Source organism: Vipera ursinii (genome assembly GCF_947247035.1).
Source record: "Vipera ursinii genome assembly, chromosome: 2".
Lineage (NCBI taxonomy): Eukaryota > Metazoa > Chordata > Lepidosauria > Squamata > Viperidae > Vipera > Vipera ursinii.
In genome coordinates, this window is record NC_139513.1 from 93,331,994 (window position 1) to 93,346,187 (window position 14,194).

Here is a 14,194-nt window from a genome sequence, read left to right on the forward strand (position 1 = left end):
GTAGGAGTAGCAGCCTGGCAACATATGAGTTAACAAGGCAGCACGTGTTAAGTTTAGCTGAGTAATGCACCTAGTTAAAGTTTTCAATGCAGCTGCAATTCAGAGTGGGAGAAAGAGAAAGAAAAAGCAAGCTCTGAAGCTGGTATTTCATGAGTTGGACTCATTTTAAAAGGGGTCATGAATGCAAGGTCAGTAGCACACACTAAAATTAGGAGCCTGTTCTAATTTATCTTTTTTTTCCCCCACAGCTTTTTTTCTTCAGCTGTCAGCGAGAAAGCTCAGCTCCTGAAGCTTATAACTCTTCCTCGGCAGTCTGAGTCACAAAGAGCAAGGCTGGATTGTTCAAGTTTAGGAAAGGAAAGGAAAGGAAGTCTGTCAGGAATTGCGACACTTGAAACATTTGATCGGACATGATATACTAGATTCAGTCTTCATTAACAGACAGTGTTTTGATGTTGGGTGGCATGGGGCTCATTTTTTGCAAGCCAGGACTTGAAATTAGGATTAAATATTGGTACTGCTTTGGCTTGGTATACCGTCGGGAAAGGTGCTGAACAGGTTGGGTAACTTTTCTGCTGTGGGTGGAATAATATCCCCCCCCCCTTTTTCAGGACTGGTGTTGGATTGTCAACCATTAAAGACAAAGCAAGCTGCATTGCCAGTCTCTTGAAATCAAGCACAGCTTGTTTTATTTCCAGGTATGCCAAAACAGTGTCATTTTATCAAGGTGACTTGCCTAAGAGAAAATTGGGGAAATGCAGAAAAGTGTTTTAAGATAAGGTGGGGAGTTTCAGAAGAAGGGAGGGGAGGGGAGAATGTGTTCAACCATGTGTCTCGGCAGAATTCCTCTGCTTCTTCTGTATGCGGTGTGGTTGGTCACTTTCACAACATAATTCTTTTTATGTGGTATTATTTGAAGATGGATCACCCTACAATACATCCAAGAAGCCTATTGTCTTACTGTGATCAGCTCAATTGGGATGGAAGGAACAAGGTCTCTTTTATTCAATGGCTACCTGCCACAACAAACGGACCTTGGGTCTTTCTTGATCCCAGTTGGCCACTGGATACAGTTCTGTTTATCTAATACTTATTCAGACATGAATAATGTCACACTTACGTTAGGAGCAGGGGAGAGACTATATCATGCAAACTGCCCAGTGAAGGATTTCTTGAAATGTTGGCGGCATGCATTTCATAATACTGAAATATTTAGGCTCTATAATTTCTTTTCTGTTATTTTCTTTATAGAGTACAATAGTTCTTAGAGTTTAAAATTACCAGTATGCTGCATGGGACGTTCCTGAGTAAACCAACTCCTTCCAACCAAATAGCAAGCATGTGAACTTTTCTAGTTCTACTTGAAGCTGGAGTTTTGAACTAAGTAGAATATCAACATCATGGACAATTTATTCAGCATGCTAGAGTGTCCTGTGTGCTTGGAAAAGCTGGATGTCTCCGCCAAGGTGCTTCCATGCCAGCATACGTTCTGTAAGCCTTGTCTCCAGAGTATTTTGAAATCACACAAGGAGCTGAGATGTCCTGAATGTCGAACCCTTGTTCTCAGCAATATTGAAGAACTGCCTTCCAACTTGTTTTTGATACGTTTATTGGATGGAATCCGGTTTGGACCAAACATGATGAAGTATGGCTCACTCCAACGATCCTCAGCCTTCTCCTCTCCTGCCCCCATCAGGAAAATGGGGGGAGACCTCGATCAATATCGGATGACTTCCAGTCCCAGGATTACTTTGGAAGAGGTAAGCAATGACATTTTTTTCATCGCTACCTGTATTAGGAAGATTTTTTTCGCCACTTTTCATTTTTAAGGAGTTAGATGATGAATTCAGCTAATTATAAAGCAGTCTGACGTCTCTCTGAGGTCCCTACCAGTATTAACTGGATTTGTACAACAACTCTTGCTTTCATTTTAAATGTATTCCATCTGGAACTATTTCCATCCAAGAGTTTGACTCTTGAATTCTCAGAGGTTTGCCATCTCCAGCTGAGCCCAAAATTGAACTGAGACTTAATTTGCCTGGTGCTATTACAAAAGTAGCTTTTTTAAAAAAAAACCAGTGTTTTTTGATGTTTTGAAAGTGTGACAGGACCAGAATATGGATTAAAAAATAGGTCACTCCTGTCCTAGATTCATTACTTTTCTAGTAATTCCAGTCTACCTTAAATTCAATGGTATGTATATGTGAATACACGCACACGGAACCATTGAAAAGTTCACACAGACTCAAACAAAATGATTGCACATATGAGGGTACCAACTGTATGGATCTGGGTGGCAAGCAGAGACAGCTTCCAGTTCATGTAATTAAGAACTTTTTTTTCTTAATTATAACTGTGTATGCTTTTTACACAATTTTTCAAGAGTATGAATTTGCAGGCAGGTCTCTGCAATTCACTCTTTGTTACGTGAGTACTTTTCTATTTAGTATTGAAACCTGGCAGGTCTTGATCATCTTCTGACAATAGCCATTTTTAAAACTACAAAAATGCATTTAAAAGAACCACATTTTCAGGAATCTCAAAACAAATTTAGTAAGAAAGAAGGCAGGCTATTCAAGTTTTATTTATTCATCCCCTGTGCAAACTGCCTGGGATTCCCATAACCTGTGGAGGCTGGTATGTAGGGGAAGGCAAAATTAGGATGTAAATAACAAGAGCAAATCATAATGGGTGAAGTCAATAGGAAGCCTTCACCCAGACTTGCCAAGCTTGAAGTTATCTGTAACCTAGATACTTTCCTAATTATACATCAGTATAGCTTCATTTTCCTTATCTCATTCATGTTGCAAATAAATCTACATAATCGGTTGTGCAGTTCTTATTCCCCAAATGTGGCCTTGATCACTCCTGTACAGTTGGACTTGAATGACCTAAGTGACTTTTTAATGCAAATCAACAAATCGCCTTCATTGATCAACAAATCTAATCTACAGTGAACTAGGATATAGAATCTGGCTTAAAGGCCAAATCCCTCCTGAAGCTCTGAAATGGATCAGATGATGTAACAGTTCCATGAAAACGTTGCCTCCTTTAAAACCATCTCCACCCCCAGATGTCATGTAGTTTTTAGAGTAGCAGGTTCAAGAACCTAGGAATGCTTTGAAGTGATTCCTCCCTGGATGCATATACTTGAAAATCTTCCCAGCATGAGGTGCCTTCAGAGGCCACATATCTGAAAGCTGGCTTTTCCTTCCCATTGCTACAGCTAAGTAACAGGCAAAATCCAGGGGAAGCACTACTTCAAGGCGTCACCATTGCCTTGAAGGAAGCTGCTACTCCCCAGCTAAAGCATGGGAGGTAGAGTTTCACTGAAGTGACAAATGCTTCCCACAGTCCAGATGGATTAGATGCCAGGGATTCCACAGTTCTGTGGTCCACCCTGCTTTTCTTTAATATTGTTAGTAGCTTAGCAATGATAGCATCTTACTGGAAGAAAATATAGTTTTCTTTTTCAACTCAGTTTTGAGATAAATCATTTTTTAGTTTGAGAGGAGTTGGGATTTCTAAGATTATATTAGCCTGGGAGTAGTGTCTAGCTTAGAAATGATTATATATATTATATGTATATATATATATAATATATATTATATTTTATCTATATATATATATATATATATATATATATATATATATATATATATATATATATATATATGTGTGTAAATTACTAACAAAGAATTATATATATATATATATGTATATGTGTATGTATAGGTATATATATAAGGTAAAGGTAAAGGTTCCCCCGCACATGCGTGCTAGTCGTTTCCGACTCTAGGGGCCAGTGCTCATCTCCGTTTCAAAGCCGAAGAGCCAGCGCTTGTCCGAGGACGTCTCCGTGGTCATGTGGCTGACATGACTAGATGCCAAAGGTGTACGGAACGCTGTTGTCTTCCCACCGTAGTAGTCCCTATTTTTCTACTTGCTTTTTTATGTGCTTTCGAACTGCTAGGATGGCAGAAGCTGGGACGAGTAACAGGCGCTCACTCTGTTACGTGGCACTCGGGATTCAACCCGCCAAACTGCTGACCATCTGATCGACAAGCTCAGCGTCCTAACCCACTCAGCCACCGTGTCCCTATATGTATGTATGTATATAGGTGGCTCAGAGGGTTAGGACGCTGAGCTTGTCGATCAGATGGTCGGCAGTTTGGCAGGTCGAATCCCGAGTGCCGTGTAACAGAGTGAGCGCCTGTTACTTGTCCCAGCTTCTGCCAACCTAGCAGTTCGAAAGCACGTAAAAAATGCAAGTAGAAAAATAGGGACAACTACAGTGGGAAGGTAACAGCGTTTTCTGTGCCTTTGGCATCTAGTCATGCCGGCCACATGACCACGGAGACGTCCTCGGACAAGCGCTGGATCTTCGGCTTTGAAACGGAGATGAGCACTGGCCCCTAGAGTCGGAAACGACTAGCACTCATGTGCGGGGGAACCTTTACCCTTACCTATGACATGACATCACTGGATTGAGTGGACCCAATATTTTGTGAACCTGTAAAAAAAAGTCTCATTCTTGCCCCAGCTCCTGCCCATCTAACAGTCTGAAAACATGCAAATGCTAGTAGATAAAGCATATAAAGGTAATACTGGTAGCATTCTGTGCACCTCTACATATAGTGAAGCCAGTCACATAAGCATGGAAGCATCTTCTCATAATATTGACTCCCACAGCTAAGAAATGGAAATGAACACTGATCTTTAGAGTCGGATATAACTGGCCAGGGAAAACCTTTGCCCTTTAAAAAAAAAGAATGAAGTAGATGCTTTCAAGCCTTGCACACTTGAAACATTCATTTTGTTTTCTTCTCTGGAAGAGAAAAATTAGAGATTGGAGGGCAAAGTTAGCACTTCAAATTTCTGCAAGGCTTAATAGATTCACTTCACCCTTAAATTATCAAAATCAACCCACCCTGCCCTCCCACTGATTGAAAATATCAATCCTGCCCACTTCCCGCTTAGTGTTGTGTTCATACAGTAGGTGGCTCACCCTAACTAAAATTAGTAATCATGGATTAATTTTGAATCCATGTCCCTAAAGAGCAAAGCTGACTTGATAGTCTCACTGGGAAAGATCTCATAAAACTGCTCATTTGAAATTCTATCTCCTTACACTATAGTGTTAAAATAGAAATTTTATGCATGCTTACTCAGCAGTAAATCCCACTGCGTTCAGTGGCCAATACTCCTGGGGGGGAATAGATTACACTGAAGCCCTATTATATGGTTTTGTTTGTTTATGTTTAGTCTATTTTTAATATCTGTATAGAATTTGTTAATAGTGTACAGTTATAACTACATAAAATAATGCATTGTCAGCTGCCAAAATTAATGCATTTTGAAACTGAAAGAGAGGACTAGGAAGCAGAATTATAAAATCCAAAAACTGTTTCTTCCCTTGTGATCATGAATACTATTTTTGAGGGAAATGGCAAGGGAAAGAACTTACTGGAGATTCTCCAGAATAAATAAAAATAAAATGCAGAAGTATCTTGTAGATCAGGGGTAGGCAACCTCGGCTCTTTTATGATTCATGGACTTCAACTCCCAGAATTCCTGAGCCAGCTTGGCTGGCTCAGGAATTCTGGGAGTTGAAGTCCATGAGTCATAAAAGAGCCGAGGTTGCCTACCCCTGTTGTAGATGATTTTTGAAAATATTGTTTTCTGATAACAAGTAGAAGGAGAGACAGAAAAATGGTGTTTGAACTCTTCAGTACAAGACAACAGTGAGGTATACAAATTGTCTTGATTGAAACAGATTATGAAGTTGAGTCATGAACTGCTAGTAACAGTCTAATGCATTATTGATTGGTCTCCATTACTCATCTTGCTGTAGTTGGCATGCTGAGCCAGTTGAACCCGGATATAGGTCCAAAGAATGTTCGGTTATTTCAATTATTTAATTTGTTCTACTTATATATGTATGATGTGAGATGGAGAGAATGCCTCCTTTTCCTCTGGTGTCAACATATTTTACTTAGTTTTGTTGGGTGAAGACAAACCATTTGCTGTTCTGCATTAGGCATTCATGTGTCCTAAACTGAATTTAATCTATTAAAAGGCTCACATTACAGCAGAATCTAAGCAATGTGCTAGCTGCATCCAAGGCTAGCTCACCAATGGAAAAACACACATCAGTATAGCCTACAGTGGAAAAACAGTAGCCCTTCACTAGTGCCAGCTAATCAAGGACAACATGAATGCTACAAATTATATAGATGGTCATCCAACACATTGAAGACCACTCAGTTGAATACAGTAGAAGTATTTTCCATCATCTTGCCCATTTCAGCTATTCTGTTGTAGCCAAAGCTTTGCAACAGCCTCATTGATTCATGGTTCTCAAGGCCTTGGTTGGTAATTCTAGAACCAGAAGGTAACTAGAAGTCAATGAAGAAATCTGAGAACCTCTCCTAGCTACTGGAACAGCTAGGAAAGGCATCAAACAATGCAATCTACCACACTGTAGCAAATTGCATCACCTGAGTGACATGAAGTGCCTCACTGAGGCAAAGCATGGCTGCCAGTACAAGCTACTTGTTAAGATGCTCGTTACTATGTGGTTTTTTATGGTTGATATCTGGCATCTGACTATAGAAATTTCTGAACAATTAGTACATTGATTAGTACTTGCTCAGTTTTCCATATAATTTAAACCATTAGCTAAAATGTTTGGTGGGGAAAAAACCATCATGAGCTAATCCACAGCCAGTCTATGTATCATATGAGTTTAAGATGCTAACTTAGGGTATCTGTGGATAGTGGAAGAAGCACATCAAGAAAAGAAGCCATTAAGGAGATCTAAGTAGAAGGACAACTAGAATTAGGAAAGTTGGGATGGGGGGGACCTAGTTTCGTTGCCTGCAAATCAATATGTGCTCAAATGCAGCCTCACCTTATGGCACTATCTCAGGATCAAGGCCTACTAGACACATTGTCATGGGATTGTGCTAATGGAAAAATGTTGATTACTAATCCAAAACTGCCCTCCTCTGTGATGACTCTGAATGACTTCAAAGTGTTTGGATTATCTCATTATAACAGTGCATCATAATAACAGTGTCCCAGATACAAGATATTTCAAAAACCCATTCAGGCTGTTGGGCTTCTTCACTTTGCAATTAAACCATGTCAAACACCATTAGAGCCATAAGCATTCCTATCTGGGCCAGGATAAATTACTATTGCAAAACTGAATGATTTGCAATTACTGTTCCTCGGGACCTTTGCAGAAATTCCTCTATTGTGTATTCTCCTATTGTTCTAGTAAGGTCTTTGCCTTGAAGTGATGTGATTACAAAATAAGGATTAATATTTAAAGATTGCAAAAGCTAAAAAAACAAACCACATAAAAATACCTTATGCCACTGAGAAAGGCAATTATTTAAAACATTGACTTTTGTAGTGTCAACATTCTGTCTGCTTCAATGAACTAATCCACCCCCCTCCAAAAAAATATTACAATACAAAAAGATTGCTATTCCATGGCAGCCTGTTGCTTTTCCTGTGTTGGCTAAAAAAAATCTCAGCTTGTGCAAATTTGCATAGATGGCTTCTCTTGTCATTTACTAACCATGTATTTAAGAGCTCTTAAAAATGTCTTTGCTCAGCTCTGCCCTGCTATTTTCTTGCCTTGCCAGCCTTCAAACCTGCAAAGAAGCAACTCCACCCCTATCTAACTCAGCTTACCTCCTGCCAGTTCCAAGTTACATTTTATACAGCAGTCTTTTGGCATCATGTGTAGACAATATGCTTTCCTGCTCCCATCCAACAGTTTTTCTCCAGAGCTCAGCAGGCAACTTGCTTGCAAGCTAGATCTACAAGAATAGTTTTGCTGAAAGAGACATCAAAGAATTTGACCTCTTTCAAGGTAGAGCAATAGGGTGAACATGAACACCACATGGTTGCTATCAAAATCAGTCCAAACATTTATGTTACATCAAGAAGCAGCTATCTGGAAAAAGCAAAGCTAACTATTGTTTGAATGAATCTCTCAGGACACATGCAAAGGCTGGAGAAATCACAGACATAGTAAATGGGGTCTGATTCTTAGATGTAGATATTCTTGTTCCTACTGCCCACTGCTACGTAAGTCCAGCTGAAGTTACTGGAATGAATTAATCAGAGTTAATGCTTAAGACTACAAATAAACACATGATTTAGTGTTTTCTTCCAATGAAGATTGGAAGATTGGCACTTTTCATTTTGACTTCTAAAGTTTACTGAGAACTGAAATTTAGAGAAGGGGTTTGCCTAAGAAATAAGGAATGACAATAAAAGCTGCTTATATATTAACATTTATATTTCATTTCTGAATCAAAAATAGCAACAAGTGTAATGATTGGGAGTTTACTTTCCTTCTAGCTACTGAAAATGTCCACAACCCATTCCCTCACAAATTTGGTATTGCTGCCTCACTTTTTTATTTAGCTTCTGTTTGTTTCTTTTTTATCAAAATTAGTTACATATAGGAGTCCAGCCTATATCAGTAGGCATACTGTAAAGAAGATGATGTTGTATCTTACATAAGAAGTGGATATTAGTTCAGTGACTTTGTCCTGCCTCTAGAGTCTAGACCAGGGGTGTCAAACTGCCGGCCCGTGGGCCAGACACATAATCTGGAAGCTGCACCCACCCCATTGCCGGCAATGGCAAAACCATCCCAATACATTGCGCAATGTCATGTGACGTCACAAGTTTGACATGTCTGGTCTAGACCCATTTTCATGAGTCTCAGAGCACTTAGATTCTGCAGCACTATAACAGTATGTGATAGTAACATGAGATAAGAGTGTGAAATTGGCAGCATCAGCAAATTAAAAAGGGTAGCAAGTGTAAATACCTACGTATCTTAGCCGTGGGAACCCAAGGACATTGGGCCCAGAGCTGATAGTGTTTTAGTGGGTTGGAGAGCTGGGGAGAAAGCCTGCGCTTCAAGCTAATTGGGGAATGTGATTTATGACTGTTTTTTGGAGGAGGGAACTGTACTTTGTTACTTTGTGTCCAGGGGAGGGGAATTTAGTTTTTGGTTTCAACTATGTAGTGCCGATACTTTGTTTCTCGAATAAGAGATTCTTTAAGGTAAACAATGCCTCGAAGTTCTGTTGAAGAGTTTCATCTGTAGGAACCAAGACAGAAAGTTTATTATAAAATAAAATACAAATGGAAACAAAAAGCTAGGAAACTTAAAAGGGAAACAATAAGGGTGCAGAGAAAAAGGAAACAGAAAAAAAGTAGTGACTTCTGACTTTCGTCAGTGCAGTAAATGCAAAAAAAGTTGCAACCTCAGTCTTTTGCTTTATTTCTAAATGTTTCAAGCTATTATTAAAAGGACAAAGTCATTCTAGTTATCAAAACTTAAAATTAAAGTTTATCTTTTTTTTTAATTTTGAGCTCAAAGTCCAGAAGTGGGGGTTTCCAAGAAGAAACAAAATTAGATAGATTTAATTAATCTTTAATTAAAAGTCAGTTTTGCCATCTCTGTCAGCTCCATCACCATCCATTCTTCCATAGTTTTTAAGGTATTTCTAAAGGTCTTTAGCAATTGAGCCATTAGGAGGGAGGCAACTCCATCAGACAGGTGCCATTGCTGAAAAATAGGACTTTCCCTTTATTCTATACTGGTCAGAATCCACCTTGAGGACGGCATCCAGTTGTGTACCAACTTCAGGAAAGAATGAACTTCAGAGAGATTCACATTCTAACTGTCTAAACATTCCTCCTTTCTCGGTTAAGGGAATGGTGTCCTCACCAAAGGAAGCAAGTGAAAAAGTCTCCATCTTAGGGAGATAAATTGAATCCTAAAGTGAAAACAATCCAGTTGCTGAGATTTCTATCATCTTATCCTGTTCTCTTTCAATCAATCTTGTGAAGGGAGAATCCAGCTGTGTTTTCAGGAAATGGGACAACAAAAAACTTGACAGGTCATGATGATGACCAGGGATCAGAAACTAAGTCGAAGAAGAGAGGTTCAATGCATGAAAAGGCAAGGCCAAGGCCAAAGGCAAGGCACTTCAAAAATACTTGAAAGGATGTCACATAGTGGAAAGTCAAGAACTGTTCTCTTCTACTCCTGGATACAGCTGCAGAATAATGGGCTTAAATAACAGGACAGCCATTCTAGTCTTATGTTGGGAAAAACATTCTATCAGTACAAGCAGTTCAGCAGAGGAACCAGGTATTTGGAGGGATGGAGGACGAGGCCTCCCCTGCAAGAGATTAGTCAGAGGCTGGACAGTGACCTGTTAGGAGGTGCTTTCATCTGTATTCCTGCCCTGAGCAGAGGTTGACATTCATGACAAGGGGCACGTTCCAGTTCTATGGATTCATTCATTAACATTCTTTATTTTTCTTCTGTTCCTGTTGTTGCAATGGGAGACATCATAATTTTGAAAATCTTTAGAATCAAAATTCTTGAAGTTTGACAACATGTTCTGGAACTTTGTGGGCCTTCCTCAGTGCTCTTCTCAGACACCGTCTAAAATCAAATTTCCCCACCCTTCACGTTTTTCCCATATCATGTTGTGCTGTCCTCTTGCATTGGAACATTGATCCTTCTAGCTTTTGTCTTCTCAGTTTTCATTCTTTCGTCAGGGAAGAGAAAATAACGTCCAACGTAGTTATGATGAATGTACTGATTTCAATACAGTAGTAGCTAATACTGTTCAGAGAGAATATTACTCCAAAGAAGATGGTTATAGATCTGCAACAGCAATGAAGCCTGACAAATAACTCACTGATTCGCTAATAAACTATCTGTTATCCACAGATTAGATACAATAACACAAACCTGCCCAAAAAATCTCCCCACCGTCAGATTTGCTTTTGGTGTCGCTTCATGCATGCATGTATGATTTACTGTATTTATTCATATGGATGAAGGGATACAAAAAGCGAAGTTGACGATGAGAGATGAGAGAGAAGAAGTGATGGGATTCTCCTCCCATAGAAATCCATATTGCAATCATCTTCAAACATTTTCAGAAAGGTTCCTGGGATGTTTAATGCTCTGGTCATTATCCCACATTACAGGTCTGCAACCGGTTCTAAACAGTGATTCTTTAATAAATGGGCAGTGTTGTGCTGTTCAGTTGTAAGACCAAGAAGAAATTGGGCATCTACATAAAAGCCAGGGCCATCACCAGTCCCCTACCCCCTTGTAAAAAGATAAGCTTCATAAAAATTAAGACTTTCTCTTTCGTTCAAGTAAATCATAGACAACTTCATTTATCTAGCCAAAATGAATAAAGGGCTTAGAACAAAATACAATTCATAATTTTAAAGATTATGCTTTCAATCACCTACATGAACTCACAGATGTAAAAACCTCTCTGCTCAACTATGATTGTGTAATTATTTTTAAATTTGCTTCTGTTCTTGGAGATCACCATTTCTTTTATACTAACCTATATTCTTTTTTAGGGATGTGGTGGCTCAGTGGGTTAGGACACTGAGCTTGTCGACCAGATGGTTGGCAGTTTGGCGGGTCGAATCCTGAGTGCCGCGTAACAGAGTGAGCGCCTGTTATTTGTCCCAGCTTCTGCCAACCTAGCAGTTCGAAAGCACGTAAAAATGCAAGTAGAAAAATAGGGACCACTACGGTGGGAAGGTAACAGCGCTCCATGCACCTTTGGTGTCTAGTCATGCCAGCCACATGACCACGGAGACGTCCTCGGACAAGTGCTGGCTCTTTGGCTTTGAAACGGAGATGAGCACCGGCCCCTAGAGTCAGAAATGACTAGCACGCATGTGCGGGGGAACCTTTACCTTTTATATTATTTTTTAAATCAAATATTTATCAGATTCTGTGGTGGATGAAAAATTACAACGGTAGAAAATCTACACTTAAATTACTTTAACAATGATGTTGTAAGCATTGGAACATGTTGGCATTTGAATAAGCATCACCATCCTGAACATTAACTAGTTTTTCTCTTAATGCTGGATGATTTGAATTCTGCTTGTAACCAAGCTAAGTTTAGCAGTACACCACAAGGAGTTCTCGACTTACAATGGTTCATTTAGTGACCATTCAAAATTACAACAGTGCTGAAAAAAGTGAGTTATGACCTTTTTTTACACTTACGACCATTGCAGCATCACCATGGTCGTGTGATCAAAATTCAGACACTTGACAAATGACTCATATTTATGATGGTCGCAGTGTCCTAGCATCATGTCTTCACCTTTTGTGACCTTCTGACAAGCAAAGTCAATGGGGAAGCCAGATTTGCTTAACAACCATGGCAAGAAAGGTCGTAAAAAGGTGGCAAAATTCATTTAACAACAATCTTGCTTAACAACACAAATTTTGGCCTCAGCTGGTGAGAACTAACTATATGTATTAATTTGTCCTAGTTCTGTAGTCAGGATGAAGAGTGAATGCTGCGGAATTTTGTGGGAAGCCTGAGCACAGAATTACAAAATACAATTTGGGCATCAGAGAGTATTCCATCAATACAAAAAGTGTGTATGAAGATACTTTGCCAGGAAGTTTCAGAGATCCACCACATCTCTCATCAAAGTAATATTCCAAAAATCCTAACTTCCTCCTAAGCAATACTGCATAGACGTGAGTCATCTAAGAATCTAGTTATGCTACTCCTGCAAGCAGACTAGCTATCATTGAAGTAAGGACAGATAGACAATCATCCAAATCCTAATTCTGCTTTTTGAAACTTGCTAGAGAACTCTGCTTCGCTCTCCATTTTTTTTCCAGAGAATATCACTGCTTATATGTTCTCATCCTCACTGTAATCACATGAAAGCCGCTATCAGTTGGACATTTCTGCACCTAAGTCCTTCATTATTCTCAGTAAGCCAAGGGTAACACAGAATTGTCTGAGAGAAACTACTAGCATGATTATCTATTGCTTTTGTTGTTTCATAAGAACATGCAAGAAAGCAGCTGGAAAAAGATTAAAGAAATGTATTCTCTCTAATATAAGCATCCACTGAATAATGTTGCCTTCTAAGTTATTCTCTTTTGCCCTTTTCTGTTTGGTTATAGGAGTCAGTAATTGTTTTCTTCAATCAGTCTGATATAATAGATGCATAAGACTAGGATATGAAGCAATGTTATACCTATTCTCCTTTTCTCCCTTTTCATGTTGAGCCCCATATCTGACAAAACCTTCAAAGGAAAATTGGAAGTTGCTTTGTACCAAGTCCATTATTGAATTATCTAGTGTCAGTCTTCTAGCAGAAATTTACTAGAGTTTTGGATGGGGCAAAGTCATCTTTTTTTTTTTAATTTTAATTCCATTTATATCCCGCCCTTCTCCGAAGACTCAGGGCGGCTTACAAGCTTAGCAGTAGCCTTCATTCTATGTATATGCCTGCTTATTAGGGCTTTCACACACAAACCCCAAGCGGCATTATTACAAAGTCAGCTTAATTGCCCCCAACAATCTGGGTCCTCATTTTACCTACCTCGGAAGAATGGAAGGCTGAGTCAACCTTGAGCCTGGTGGGATGCGAACCTGCACTAATTGCAGGCAGCTGGTGTTACTTAAGGAGGCATTAGCCCACTGCTCCACCAAGGCTCTTGAGAGACTTAGTATCCTCTCTATGCAAATAAATGTATTTTCATTGAGTGATGGATACTCCATAGGATTATTTTGTTTGAAAGACTGTTTTTATCATAAGAAAAAATGCTTCTCACATACAGCCTAGACTTATGATGGCTTATGAATCTTCAAAAATCAGGAGATGGGCCAAATCTATATGATTCAATTCTAAAAACCACTTAATGCAGTTATCTCTACATTTTATCTGAACATGGTTAGAACAAGGAATCCCAGGAGGTTGTCCCCTTTATCTTTTGCTTAATTTTGATTTTATTAACCAGAACTTCTGGACAAAACATTTTTCACCATTATTAACTTCTTCATTTTCATTCCTCTGTATTGCAGAAGAATGAAATGACATACCAAATGAACATTTTTACTATTTATCTGCATGACAAGAATGGCCCATTTAGTTCAACAAATATTTGCCTTAGGTTCAATATTAGCTTGACTGGTTTGCACAGAGTTGCTATGCAAGTTATTCTCACTGCTATCTGTTTAGTGTGATTACAAAGGAATTTAGTGCAGTGGGGAAGTTTGGCAAATGTGAAAACACTTGACTAAGATAACATAGCACACTGCACTATATATCATTTAGCTATCATATT

The 14,194-nt window shown here is 39.1% G+C and overlaps 1 protein-coding gene across 2 annotated transcripts in view; it reads left to right on the forward strand.

Moving 5' to 3' along the window:
• The first annotated feature begins 79 nt into the window (after nt 1-79).
• Nucleotides 80-14,194, forward strand: part of SH3RF2 (SH3 domain containing ring finger 2) — a 110,070-nt gene continuing 95,955 nt past the window's right edge. Inside the window, exons 1-2 of one of the 2 annotated variants that reach the window (XM_083357034.1) lie at nt 80-188; nt 1,252-1,760. In XM_083357034.1, the coding sequence (XP_083213160.1) occupies nt 1,401-1,760 (360 nt within the window). In that variant the 5' untranslated portion in view covers nt 80-188; nt 1,252-1,400. Of the gene's footprint in view, nt 189-628; nt 699-1,251; nt 1,761-14,194 lie in introns of those variants that run through there. The other variant, XM_083357035.1, reaches the window with a different exon arrangement.